General features: G+C 33.0%; 1 protein-coding gene across 1 annotated transcript; it reads left to right on the forward strand.

Moving 5' to 3' along the window:
- The first annotated feature begins 11,172 nt into the window (after window positions 1–11,172).
- On the forward strand, window positions 11,173–15,159 carry LOC113349546 (BTB/POZ domain and ankyrin repeat-containing protein NPR1-like). Its single transcript, XM_026593518.1, has 4 exons — window positions 11,173–11,901; window positions 12,682–13,429; window positions 14,020–14,220; window positions 14,775–15,159. Exons 1-4 carry the CDS (start codon window positions 11,398–11,400, stop codon window positions 15,053–15,055), a joined length of 1,734 nt encoding a protein of 577 aa, XP_026449303.1. The 5' UTR covers window positions 11,173–11,397; the 3' UTR covers window positions 15,056–15,159.

The following is a 15,159-nucleotide window of genomic DNA, read 5'->3' on the forward strand; positions in this document are numbered from 1 at the left end:
GATCAACGTCCAAAGTCAAGTCACTGTCCTGGTCAAATGGTCACACGAGTCAACTCAGTGAGTTGAAACTGATTTAGACTGAGTTAACTCAGTCAGATGATCTAAGTCAGCTAAACACAACTGAATAAGCTCAGTCATACATGTCAAAGGTTCTTCTCACACAACTGCAACTCTAACTTTAAAACTCTACTCAAGTTCAACTTCAAACTAGTTATTGCATTTATTCATTCAATCATGATATAACTCAAAATTGAATCACAAAAATAACACAGCCTACCTGCAACAGCAAAGGTTGCAAGCTTTCACAACAATTGCTTAACTATAATCCTACAACTCTAAATCACCTTTTTAGCCTTCTTCTTGACCTGATCCCACTAATAACTTCACATGCATCCCATCTCTGCACCAACACCACCTCTAACTTCACATCCTTGCACTCTTAGCTCTTCAGACTCGATCCAAGTTTCACTCACCCCACAGTGTTACTAACTTATTTATACCATAACACAAAGATTCCATTTGCACTTCACTTTCACCTGCAACATAATAACTTCACCTCTTCTACTCAGCTCATATCACCACAACCACAATCTCCTTCATGTCATGTGTTCCCTACTTGCAACACCAGTTGTATAATACTCATATACATTCATTACCAAACCCATCTTTCAAGCCAGTTCTCTTCAGTACCACTTAAGACAACTCAACCAAGTACATCCTATAAACATTACCATAACTCAGTAATCATCAACACAATGGCATCATCCTCGTCTTAAACCTTCTCAGTACACATCATTCTTAATTATACCTCCAACTCATCAATCCTTTCACTATCACCACCATTTTTTCAATACCACTAATAACAAAACGACCATCTTCTTAAACTTACCCCTAATTCATTAACTTATATTCAAAACCAGTTCCATAGGTTCAATTCCGATAATCCAAAACAACAACAACTCAACATCTTCTTTAGGTTTACATCACACAAAACAACGGCTACAGCTCAATTACATACCCACCATATTCGTTCTCAAATCTTACTTCATTGATAATTCAAAATCCAACAAATGAACTTCAGAACTTACTAAGATTACAGAGAAGAAAAATTACCTCAATAAAGTTTCACTCCACAATTGAATTAAATCCTACTTTGCTCCTGACTCGATTTGGCAGATCATTTCAATCTACCACCACCACTGATTAACAAAGATCTAATTTACTTTCTCCTTCGATTTTGAATCAACAACAGACAACAACATCATCACTATCAAATACTCCATGATCTTCTACACCTCCTAACGATCACAAACCTCCAGATTGAACTCTCAATCACTCGCAGAAGAACAAAAACAGGGGAAGAAGGAAAAAAGAATAAAAATAAGAAAGCAGAATGAAGTAGAAGGAAAGAAATGAGAACGAGTTAATCCTCTCGTTTGGGGATAAGGTCGACCCAATTTGCTGAAACACCAACTCCTTTAGACACGTGCAGCCACAAGGGTAAAAATCCAAAAATTATTATTTTACCCTACGAAAAAAAATGATAAATCTTCTCCATCCGGTATCCGAATGACACGTTCGAGTATCCCATTTCGCATAACTTTTCAATATCTATCTAACAGTTCTATTTTCGTATCTAGTTCATTGTTAGATTAATTTCTATTAATTAACGTTCGTGTTAAACTAATCGAGTTACTATCGGCTAAATCGTCTCTTGACTAGTCTAATAGCGTTGACGAGCTTGAGGTTCCTTACAAAAACAATCAAAATCCAAGGGACAATACCCGTCAACAGTTTGAAGTCTCTATAATATCTAATATAAATGGATCAATCAGAATTCAATGATGCATTGCATGCAGATTCTCAACATCCCCAATGCACAAAGATCCACGAGACAGAACACTTTAAAATATCTAAGACTCCAAAATATCTAACACGTGGATTATTATTCTGATTTTCATGGCATTATATAGGATCCGTCCTTGGACGATGGAGAAGTTCAATTAAGCATATTCAAAAACTAAATCGGATCGAAAGATTAAAACGATTGTGAATCCGAGTATGAAGAAGAAAATTGCCATGAGACAGTCACTTTTTTCAACAACATTCTTGAGTAAGGTGACGAGCATATTAGTCATTCAAAACTAAGATTATCTTAATGTATTCTTCTCATATATCTAATTTATAATATATGGTATTTTTTATATTTTGAAAATATAAACAATAATGATATTTGTCCCAACTAGTATTCAGGTTATGAATATCCCAACTAATATGGCTCCTACGTCAAAAAAAAGAAAAAGTAAATAAAAAAAATACTCTACACATATAATTGCTATTAATGAATATCTCGTCATATTTTTTTTACCAAACTACAACAGTTCAAAGAATAGAACAGTTGTTTGTGAAAATACAAATCGGAGATAACTCTTAATTCTTAATGATACAAGAAGATAAAATATTTAATGAACTGAGCAACAAAAATAGTAAGGATGGAGAAATTAGGCATGTGATGTGGGTAAACTAAAAAAAACCATCAACTAATAAAGAATTCCAAAGTACTTCCACAAAATTTCTACAAGTAATTAATCAGTAAAGAGAATCCAATTCTTGAAAACTGAAATAAGGAATAATATATATATATATATATAATGTACACAAATTAAGGCCAACAACAATATTGATATTTTCGGTCATGTTGCAAGCACAAATGGTAGATGTTGGTATATATGGAATTTGACAGACAACTAACAGAGATGTTTGCATGTTATACCGCCCCAGAGAGAACTAAATCAGGGACATATAAATATCTTAAACAGAGAAAAATTATTGAATTTCAACAAAAAAAATCATCTGGAATTTCATAATCTTAGAAGGCATGTTTTAAGTTTAGCGGGATATCGAGAGTCGAGATAACAAATAGGAAATACATTATAATCACGAACATATTTGTATCTTCCCTGATAGCACCAATTTCATTTGAAATCTCAAATCCGAGTCCCAATTCTCTTGTTATACTGACCAAAAATGAGGAAGCATTTTCACTCGGACTCTAAAATTTTCATTTTTCTGCTTTAACTAAAAAATGTGCTTTGTTTTCTCATTAACTAAAATATATCTCTTTAGAGAAATTATCGACAACACAATGTGAAGTTAACTAAGGATATTCAATCAAACATTACGCTTAGCAAATCGCTTAGCAAATTTAATGGCTTTGTGTTCCCATTCCTGCTACTTGGTAGTCTTCTTAGTTATACCCCATTGAAGATGGTAATCAAGATGCTTGCGAGGACTCAAATCTCATTTTCAAGCCTCCAGCCCAAAGTCCTGGCTATATTCATAATTCATGTGAAGATGTTCAGAGAAAACGACCCTAGAGGTGAGCTGAGCTTCCCTAGAACTCTCAGACGATGCGTCCAGTTTTGATGTTATACCCAACACACCTAACATCATCCCCTTGCAAGAAGGTGACATTGTCATCAACAGAAAAGCGATGACTAATTTTAGGGGCACAAGTAGCAATCTTGACTGGCGCCGATATCGAGTCTAGAAAAAGAAGAAAAAAAAACGAACCAAGTTGCCAAAGGTTAGGCAATTAGTGATAAATATTGGTCGAAGAATCTCATACAATTACGTTGGCAAAGGTTTTATCAAGGATGAAAAGGCAAAAAACTATGGATGCACATTGTCTTGATGTTGTACGTCAGTGTCTGCTACCCTTGATCATATTGGTTTATTTTTATTTTTCTTCCACATAGCTAGGTCCATATCAGTTGTACTGGAGCAAACTTGAAATTCAATCGGGAAAAATAACATTTTTCAAATATAAATACATTTGATGTATTGTATTTATAACATGCAAAATATTGCATATATTTGGTATTTTAATTAGTTCAAAAAGTTGATAAGTAATAATATGTTTGAAATCAAAACATTAACTAAGGAGAAAAGAATGGTTCTTGGTAGTGGTTATGAACATTTGAATTCTACTCATAAGTCTACATTGGCCAAATTTATTTAGCTTTGTTTTCTGTAGGTGCGAGCTCTTTGGATAACTATTGTTTATTCAGGATTTGAGAAGATAATATCCTCAAGATTTCAATTACTGAAGATGTTGTAAAAAGAAAGATACTTTTATAAAAAGAAAGATACTTTTATCCACTAGTTTTATATCCACTAGTTTGTCAATATTTTTGAAGAAGATAAAAAGAAAGATACTTTTATCCACAACTAAAAAAAACCTCTTTTGAAGAATTTTATAATCATTGGGTTTATACCAACGAAAAATTGAGCCTTAAATTAAGTCTCGGAACCAAACACATTGAAATTGTGGAATGAGGTTTATTAATGTTTGTGTATGTCTATTTAGAGTACCATTGCTTTTAAAAGGCTTGAAAACCTATACAAAAACTCATTTTTACTATCTTTTAAGGACAAAAAATATTTTGAACAAAGTAATAACAACATGGGTTCGTCTATAGATTTGAAATGCAAAAGTTTTTTTTTGTGCTTCAGTTAATAAAAAGAAATAACAATAAGTTATAAACTTCATTGAATTATTGAAAAAGTAAAGCTCAAATAAGATATATGCCAGGACTATGTAGATCCAAAACACATAAACTTTTTTCATATGTACATGTGAGATATTATCGATAATTGCAAATTTTTACGTTGCGCCATTTGATGAGTTTATTCTTGGAGACGGTCAATAACTCTTTTGTCAACTTAAAAATCCTTGGCGGGGACAAAAAAAAAATAACCAGCTAAAAAAACATTAGCAATTGTGATCATACTAGGGTTTTAACTGTTTAGATCAGCGATAGCAACAAGTAGGGTTGTTTTTAAATTATATTGAGCATGAATGAGCCTGGTAGAGTGTATAATTTTTACGAACCCTAAAGATACCAAGATTTTTATGTCCAGGAATTTGAACAACGTTAGCGGGTTTCACAAGGGAACCTAATCGACTCTTATTTACTTCATGCTTATTGAATACTGCAAGAAAGAAATCTTCGGACACAACAAGCTTTAGATCTTTGCAGATTTCACTATTCACAAAATTGCAATCAAAGAAAACTGATGCATAAGTTATATATTAGTGCTTCATAAACAAAAAGTTTCAACCAAATATGTTATATAAAGGAAAAAAATTCAATGTAATAATATAAAGATACAAATACTATTTGGGTTTCCAGCAACAACACAAAAGTCTTGTGGGAACTTGAAGCATTAGCATATATATATTATATATATATATAACTTAAAAATATTGATGAATACGTAATTGGATTAAATGAAAAATAATAATTAGTTATCATGAATTAAGTTTAATTTTGATGTTTACAAGTGACACGTCATATCTGAGTTTGTGATATTTTTAAATATAACAAAATCCAACCTTAACATAGATTGTGAAATGAAACAGAAACTTAACCTGGATGAAATTAAACAAAAATTATAGCAGACCTTACCAGTTAAGAACCATCTAGAATTCAAGTGAAATAATACGGTGTTTACGTGGACACGAGTATATAAACCTAAGAAAATGGAAAATAATAAACTACACTGTTGTCCATTCAACTCTCTAATATATTCAACCTTGCTCATGCTTCTGGTTAAACAAACTTAGTATCTCAATTTGGTGGCCTTGCTGACACATCTTCCTCAATTCAATCTTCGAGTCGGATCTCTTTCAGTTCCTCTTGAACTACCTTTTTTGGAAGTATTAGTCAATTTAGATTTATTTATGTCAATTGTGTCATCATTGGTGGCTTGCTGTGGATACCATATTCATTGTGTTTTGTCACTCCGGTTAGCTATAATATACCAGTAGTTGTTGATGGTACTTAGGCAAGTCTGGTAAACTAGTTTTTGTTACCTCTTGTTCTCTATTTATATTTCCGTTTAATCGTGTTATAGTTTCCTTTTTGTTATTTGACTTTTTTTTAATCATTTTGGGATCTCTCATTTTAACTACTCGAATTTATTTCGGCTTTGGTAGAATTTTTAATTTACAATTTATTTTCTTTTGTAATTTATTTATTTATTATAAGTCATTTCGATTTGTATTAATTGCTCGCAATATTAGGCTCTAGTAGTATTAATTATATTTTATTCTGTACATCATGGTTGTATTACATTTTTGTGTTAGTTCTCTTTTTATTTCAAATTTACCTCCCTTGTTACAATCTTAATTACTTCTATCTTATTACTCAGTTCTTGTCTAATATGTGATCACTATATGACCTTCCATATTATTTTACTTATTTCACTTCTAAGGAGTATGCTCGCAATGTTAACCGTTATCCTGTGAAAATAACCAAAGTACTGTTAATTGTGTTCGGGAAATTAATCGGATGAAGCAATATCATAAACATAATTAACGTAAGGAAGTAGATTTGCAAAATTCTACTTCGTAATCAAAAGAGAATTGGGGACCGTTCCCAGGACCGATACCTAGTCAGGACCAATCCCAAGTCAGGACTGATGCCATGACTGATCCTAATATAGTTCAAACATGTTTATACATTATCGATATGTTTGTTGTCTTCGGGTTTCTGCAAACATTGAGATGTACATACACAATTTGAACTATCCATATGATCTTCACGTAATGATTTGAACGTGTGCTAAAATCTAGTATCTTAATGTTAAAGTATTTTCTTTTATATACTCAAGGCAGGATCCTGAAACCAAAATTCAAATATCTTTTAGATATATGTAAATATATATTTACCGTCCCAGAGGTTTGTATATCTCTAGTTGCTACCCTAGTAAAGTATATGTATGTAAGCTAGCTAATATTAGTTGTTAACCAAGAGTGATTTAGGTTAATGAGTTGGATTACATTTAAAATTTCTCAAGACTGCGAATATGCATTTATTGCATATCTTGAGTGTTTTTAGATTTAGTAATTCATTATTTTCAAAAGTAGCCTTGGTCATAACAATAAAAAGAGTGGAGCTTCTTCTTACAAACTCATACCTTGACACATTTCCTAACCATTTGTGTAGGTATCCAACTCGTTGATAAATGAGAGTAACATAATTAGGTGAAATCTCTTGCGTTTCCGTCATTTAAAATCTTTTATGGGATCTAGTAGCTTTATATAGTACTATTGGTGGAAACTAAATCGTATTGTTATTTTAGTTTTTGATTATTGGTTTGATTGACTAATGGTATAGTTATCCTTGATAGATAAAAATTTATTTTTTCATGGTCTTGTACTTCTGATATAAGGTTACTCAAGTTTAATTGAGGATTTCCTATTAAAGATTTATAACGCGTTTGGATACAATTCTGCTTATGACTTCTGCTTCTCCAGAAATAGAAGTCAGAAGTACATATGTTTTGCTTCACAAAAAGTCGGCTTTTCTTCTTCTAGAAGTCGTTCTGAAATTCTACACCCAAACTGACTTCTTGCTTTTTGACTTCTAGAAGTCAAAAAGTTACTTCTGGATGTGTATCCAAACGCGCTATTAGTGATTCAATATTTGTAGACAGAAGTTTTGATCAATCAACGTTAACAGACTCTGTTCTGTGTGTATTGATCATTAGTAGGACTCAAGTTGTTTGTGCAGGTTACTTTGAACATTGAAAGACTTTTTCTTTTTGCTATTATGATATTTGGGATACTTCGTATACACTTGATTCTTGGGGAACTAAACAAGCTGTTTATTTCATAAAAACATCATACTCGTTGAAAGATCGAACAAACTGTCTAGTTGCTTCTCCTCGTAGAATTGCTTGGATAGATCTTGTTCAGTGAGATAGATTATTTCATAATCTTTTCCTTGATTTGATCTTTGAACAAAAGAATTTTATATTGATTAAACGGGAGATCCTATCTACTTAACTTTATCTCTGATCATTACCGGATTTGAGAGATATATACACAAGTGAAATGGTTAACAAAACAAATTAGTTCTTTATTGTTTCGGGTTAGGATACAAAGAAATTGAGAGTTGAAGTCTGCATAGCAGGTGTATCAACTTCAGATACTGGACTCTATATTGGGATTCATGTACATATGCCAGATTTTTCATAGGCGCATGTATATTGAAGGATTTGAGTATAACTAGGAAATAATTTACTTGGCCTTAACTATACAAAGTTGCAATAGTCACTTTTTATAGCGGCTTAATTTTGAGAGTACACAAAACTGGTCTAGGTTCGGGTTTTTCTGCCTTGCACTGTTCCTAGTTAACAAAATTTTGTGTATCGTGCGAGTTACCTTACTTCCACATTATATTGTCTATCTTTTATAATTAAAGTAAATACACTTGTACGTTAATCAAACATGATACGATCCCATAGATTGGTTCAATCTCGAACTTAAGCTATATACCAAGTTACATCTTGTTGATGTAATCTTTTGACAGTTATTGTTTCTATAAGATTACACAAGGTCTGTATTTAGTAGGTTGGTACGAAAAGATTGTGATGTACTTGATACCCCGTCGTCTCAAAATTAACCTGCAACTAACTTTCTTTGGGGTGCTCATATTTCCACATTTTTTTTGAAGTCAAGCTTTTCTCAACATGATAAGAAATTAGATAACCTTGCGGATGAGGTATTGATACTTCAGGAGTTTGCGGTCTTTGTAACTTGAAAAATGAGTCCATAAATCATCTCCTCTTGCGCTACAAATATACAAATGAAATCTGGAAAAACTGTGATACCGACAACCATCAGATGAAATTGGGTTTTTCCGAATAAAGTTATTCATCGAACTTTGGCCCACAATGCATTTTAAAGGTATACGAGTTATTATTTAGAAATATATATGTGCTCCACACGATTCTTTGAGAAGTTACGAAGGAGAGTAATAATCATAATTTCTCGGACAATAACCTTTTTTCGAATCAAGTGGCCTGTGTCATCAAAGCTTTCATTTTTTTCTAGAATGAAGATTTACCAAAAAGAAGTTCCATTTTTTTTATGATTTTAATTGGGATAACTTCTTTGTTTGGTAACAACCACAATTTTGCCTGCATTTTGTTGCATTTTCAAGCTTTGAGTTTATTTGTTCTTAGAGCGTTGTAAAATTATGTACCTTGTACAGTTTTCTTCATTTTTAATAAATTTTCAATCTAAATAATAATAATAAAAAAGTCAATACTATGAAGTTTTGGTTCAATGAGTCTAGTAGGATCCACAATACTATCATTAAAAAGAGAAGAAACTACGACGTAAGTCCACTTACCTTGAAAAGTTATAATATCAGAGACTCTTTGATTAATATTTACAGAAGCACCAGATTTAAGAACATTACAAGTACGATTAAAGCATCTCCAGTAGAAGGTAGAAGCAATATTCTTTTACATGACATACAAGATTTTAAACTTCCATTTGAAATAAATCCATCTCCAACAGTAAGTTCAAAAAAGTATGAGGATGGAAAAACAAATGACCTCCATGTCATAAATTTGACTAATTTTTTTATTTTAAGTATTATTTAGATTTATAATAGGTCAAACGGGAAATAAAAAAAAATATTTTGTTTTCAAATTTGTTAAAACCTTACACTTTTGGAGATGCTCTTAAATTCCTCTGCATATACTAGTTCAGATCAACTGATTTTTTCTTATAATGAAGCGGATCAAATCTGAGAAAATATTTATATCCCACACCATGATCGATCGGGAACGAGAAGTCTCAAAGTTAAGTGAGTAATTAAAAAAATGTTAAACCTATATGGATTATTGAATCCTAATTAACATAACTTTTGGATTTAAAATAATCTTGTTTACTATGTTTCCTACCTTGCGCTACCACCAGAAACTTTTATGCGTAACATTAAGCCTTTCTGAAGTTTACTTAGGCATCACGAAACTCATTTGATACATATGCATGACCCTAGTCATAAAATTAATCGACAAAGCTCTACCACATTGAGAGAGTAACTTAACTTTCCAACACCGAGTCCTTTCATAAACCTTATCTAGCATAGGATGATAATTATAACTCTTATCCCTATAGAAAAATAAAGAAGTGCCTAAATAAGTGTATGTTTTTATCATTCTGCTTATCTTTAACATTATGAAGTTTTCAATGTTTGCTCTCAAAACCAAGATGTATCCTGATTTTTGATAGACATTTAGACCAATAAAGTTCAAAAGTTATAAAGAGTAACCTAAAAGATTTCTAGTCTTAACCATGCTAGTAGTAATGAGCAGAACAACGTCATCAACAAAACATGAAAAAAAAACTACTTTCTTTTTCTGCAAAAATGATATATATTTTCCGTTTTTTGTCCACCATGAAACGGAGAAAGTAAAAAATAAATGTGAGACAAAAGGACTGTTGTGAGTAATTTTACCGTCGATGATTATTTTAAGTCTTATAGCGCGTTTGAATAACAGAAGCAGAAGTGCTTCTGCTTCTCCAGAAATAGAAATCAGAAGCAGAAACCAGAAGCAAAAACATTCTACTGCACAAAAAGTTATTTATTTTTTGCTTCTAAAAGTTATTTTGAAATAATATTGCCAATCCGACTTCTTGTTTTTTTTTACTTATTTTGCTTCACAAAAAGTTAACTTTTCGACTTCTAGAGGTCGTTTTGAAATTTGATCCTCAAACTGACTTTTAACTTTCCGACTTATAGAAGTTGAAAAGCTACTTTTGATGTGTTATTCAAACCGGCTATCAAACACCCTATTATAACCTGTTTGGATAACAAAAGCATAAGTTAGAAACAATTGCCGATTCACAAAAAATTAACTTTTTTTTGCTTTTAGAAGTCACTCTAAAATTGGATACCCAAACTAACTTCTGACTTTTGTACTTCTAGAAGCCAAAAAACCAACTACTGAAATGACATCAAAACACCCTATTATAACCTGTTTGGATAACAGAAGCATAAATCAGAAACAGTTGCGGATTCACAAAAAATTAATTTTTTTTACTTTTAGAAGTGACTCTAAAATTGGATACCCAAACTAACTTCTGACTTTTACAAGCCAAAATACCAACTACTGAAATGACATCCAAACATAGCTATTAATCTCGGTCTTATCCTCTTATCCTGATTTTAATGTTTTTCTTTTCGTTGTTAACGCCGTCATGGTGACTGTCGGACTCGGCCGAGTCATTTATGAAACCACGTTTTCCACTCCATGACTCAATCCCTAACCGAGTGATTACCCCTTCCCCAAAAACAAAATGCCAGAGTAAGAAGTATGATATCATTTTCTTATGTAAAGAAAACAGCTTCTTAAATCGTCATCCATGTCGACAGCATCCAGCTTACGACATCTTCCTTACCTCATCCCTTCTCTCTCCTCTCTTTGACTTTCTCTCTGCAACCCCTCTAATGGCGATTTCACACTTCTTCTAATTTTCCCCCTCTGCTCCATGTAATAATTTCCCCTCTTTTTCTCTGAGTCTTCGCCACCATGAATTCTACATCTATTCTCACAGATTCAAATGATAACAGTGGCGGAAGTATCAGTATAGAACACGAAAACATCACACCGGAAATCACAGCTTTGAGAAGACTATCAATTAACCTGGAATCAACATTCCAGTCATCAGATTTTGATTTCTGTTCTGATGCTAAAATTATTTTGTCTGATTCGCGTGAAATCCAGATTCACCGTGTGATTTTGGCTTCTCGGAGTCCGTTTTTTAAAACTCTTTTTGGGAAGGATAAAGATGAAAAGAAATTTGAGGTGAAGAAATTGATGAGTGTTGGTGTTGTTGATGTTGGTTTTGATTCGTTGAGTGTGGTGTTATTTTATTTGTATAGTGGGAAAGTGAAGCCGTTGCCTAGAGAAGCTTCTGCTTGTGTTGATGAAGAATGTCAACATATTGGGTGTAGACCTGTTGTTGATCTAATGATTCAAGTTCTTTATGCTTCTCATGTCTTTCAGATTCCTGAATTGGTTAGTCTTTTTCAGGTATGATTTTCTTAATCAATTTATGAAATTCCTTAGTATGATTTGATTAGATTTGAGTTCAGTTTGGTTGATTAGAGTAGTTTTGTTAGTGTTCTTGACTCATAGTTTGTCAGAATGGTTAATTGGTGGTTAGTGCCTCGAATTCGAGCTAGATTTGACTGAATACAAAGTAGTATCAATTTGAAATTTCATTGCTGTACTTGTGAATGCTGATCTTAAGTTCAGTAGTGAACTGGATTGATTATTGTAGTTTCATTGATGTTCTTGAAGACATAAGTTGCTTAGAATTGAAAAGAAAGTGTTATTTGGTTGTTAGTGCATCAAATTCGAGTGAATTAAACTAGATTTTACCGAGTACGAAGTAATTTCAAGCTTAATTTAACTATTGCAACAGCTGATTAGAATGACATTTTTGTTGAAACTAGCCAAATAGAACAGTGGGTTACGTCTAGTACGAAAACAAAGAAAAGCCTTTCTAGAAATGCTTGATAAACCAACAAAATTTAGTTTTTTTTTTTTTTTTGTATTCTATTAAGTGTTTTATATATTATTAGCTTCGTAAATTAAATCATAATTATGATCTTTTGTTGTCCTAATGAGGAATTGGTGTTAGCTAGTCAAGTTTTTATGGCATACATGATATAGCACATTTATTTATATTTGGTTCATTTAGCTGCTTACTAGAATTTGTTTCTTTTAGCATAATCGGCGATGGTTAGTTTCTGAATTCAAAGTTTCCGTGTTTTAAAAGACAATGATTACTGTGTTCTTTCATTTCAGCGCCGCCTGCTAGATATCCTTGGCAACGTAATAGTGGATGACATAATGGTGATTTTGTCTGTTGCAAATATGTGTGACAAGATTTGTGAGAAATTAGTTGCAGCGTGCATTGATATTATTGTTAAGTCTGATATAGATTCTGTTACTCTTGAGAAAGGATTGCCCCCTGATATTTTTAAACAAGTAATGGATTCCCGTTTGGAGTTGGGCCCAGTTGATACTGAAATTGATGAAAAAGCAGCTAGGCGTATAAGGACAATGCATAAGGCATTGGATTGGGATGATGTTGAGTTAATTGAAAAGTTACTTAAAGAAGGGAATACAAATCTGGATGAAGCCAATGCATTACATTATGCTGTAGCATACTCTGACGCACAAACTACGGAAGCGCTTCTTAAGATGGGACTCGCTGATGTCAATCGTAGAAATCAAAGAGGATACACTGTTCTGCATGTTGCTGCAATGCGGAAAGAACCAGGTATAATAGCGTCCATTGTAACAAAAGGGGCCCGACCAACTGATCTTACACCAGATGGAAGAAAAGCACTTCAAATTGCAAAGAGGCTAACAAAGTGGGTTGAGTATCATAAATTCACAGATAGAGGGCAAAAAGCACCCAAGGAACGCTTATGCATAGAGATTTTGGAGCAAGCAGAAACTAATGAACCACTAGGTGGGGAAGCTTCCTTGTCTCTTGCTTTGGCAGGCGATGATCTACGTGAGAGATGGGTATACCTTGAAAACAGAGGTGAGTTTTTCACATCATCGGGCGTATCTTTACTACTGTGACTGTCCTTTTTTTCCTTCTTTTCTTTTGATTTTAAATACTGATTGACTTATCTGGAACTTACAATATGTTAATTTCATTATTTGCTGAAGTCTTCATTTAGTCAAGTATTTAAACTGTTTCACTTCTATCTTTTGACATCTGTAAGCGGAAAATCTTCACCTTGTCATGCAATTTGACAAAAATACAGCACTTAGATGCAAAAACTTCACGTGAATCATGCTATTTGTGGATACTGATTAAAGTAACATGTTTGTCGCATATTTTATCTTGTTTTAAACTTCTTTCTGCAAACCTCATCTGTTGGGAGAAGCAGAGAATAACTGGAGAAATATAGGTTATCGTAGAGAATCTTAACAATTCTCTAGAAGCTAATTCTAATTTAATTTCTCAATTTAGTTTATGGCTGTCAAGTAGTTTTCTTTATCCTTGAGCTTCACTTTTTTTTTCTTTTTTTGGAGATTCTTCTCTTCATTTATAAGTTTGGATAGAACAAAATGACTTCTGTGGCGCTTGCTTATGGTTGGTGGTAATGATTTCTTCCTGTGCAGTTAAGCTGGCCAAACTTTTTTTTCCCGAGGAAGCACAAGTTGCCATGGACATTGCACAAGTGAAAGGAACTTTGGAGTTCCTAGCAGATGCCAATTGCAAGGAATTACCTGGTGGCGAAATAGTTCCTCTGAATTTAAATGAAGCACCTTTTTTTATGGAAGAGTTGCATCATAATAGGATAGCAGCACTCTCAAGAATGGGTAGTTAACTATATCTTACACTTCAGTTATGTGTTTTTGACACAATTTACAAGTTATGCTGCCTTCCTCGATGAGAAGTGCAGCTTTCAGAAATCGTTATATCTGCTAAAACTTGACAAAATTTCAGGCTTGTACTGTATCTCTAGGTTTAGTAATGAATATAACTATTTAAGCTATTTAGAGTGTCCAACCTCGTTGCTGTCAGTGATGCATAATAAGCAGGCCTTTTTGCTATTTTTTCATTTATCTTACCATAAGACATGGTCATGGTTTTTGAAAAGCTGATTATTCTTATTTCAGGATATCATATTCTATTATTTAACTACCTTAAATAGTTTTTCTATAGAAATACTGTGAATGGTATTGGTAAATTTTCATAACACTAGGTTCTATCATTTTACTACCTTAATTCTCAAGCACCAAATGATATTTCCACTAGTAATTATGTGTCTTATAGGTTTTGTAGAAAGTTCACCTTTTTTCTCTTTCGAATTGGAGGGAAGCTGGAAAGGTTATGACTGATTATGGTGATTCTGTTTGTCCTTGTTGTACAGTTGATTTTGGGAAGCGATACTTCCCTCGCTGTTCAAACGTACTTAACAAGATCGTGGATACAAAGGACTTGTTGGATCTTGCAGATCTTAAAAATGGTTCGCAACAGGAGCAACAATTGAAAAAGAAGAGGTTCTTAGAGATCCAAGATAGTTTGAAAGATGCATTCGATAAAGACAAGGTGGAGTATGATCAGTGTAAAGCTAATTCAGCATCGTCCTCCTCGGCATCCAAGGGACTTTCTCAACGTCTGGATAAATCATCAAAAAAGAGGAAGAAATGATCGAAGAACTTATTGGTATGTTTAATCAGTTTATGGAAGATCTTGTGAAAAACATCATGTGGAACAGGTTCTCTCCCTATCTAAGATACTGCGAGTTGTTCGGT

The sequence above is a fragment of the Papaver somniferum genome, chromosome 2, assembly GCF_003573695.1.
Source record: "Papaver somniferum cultivar HN1 chromosome 2, ASM357369v1, whole genome shotgun sequence".
Taxonomy (NCBI): domain Eukaryota; kingdom Viridiplantae; phylum Streptophyta; class Magnoliopsida; order Ranunculales; family Papaveraceae; genus Papaver; species Papaver somniferum.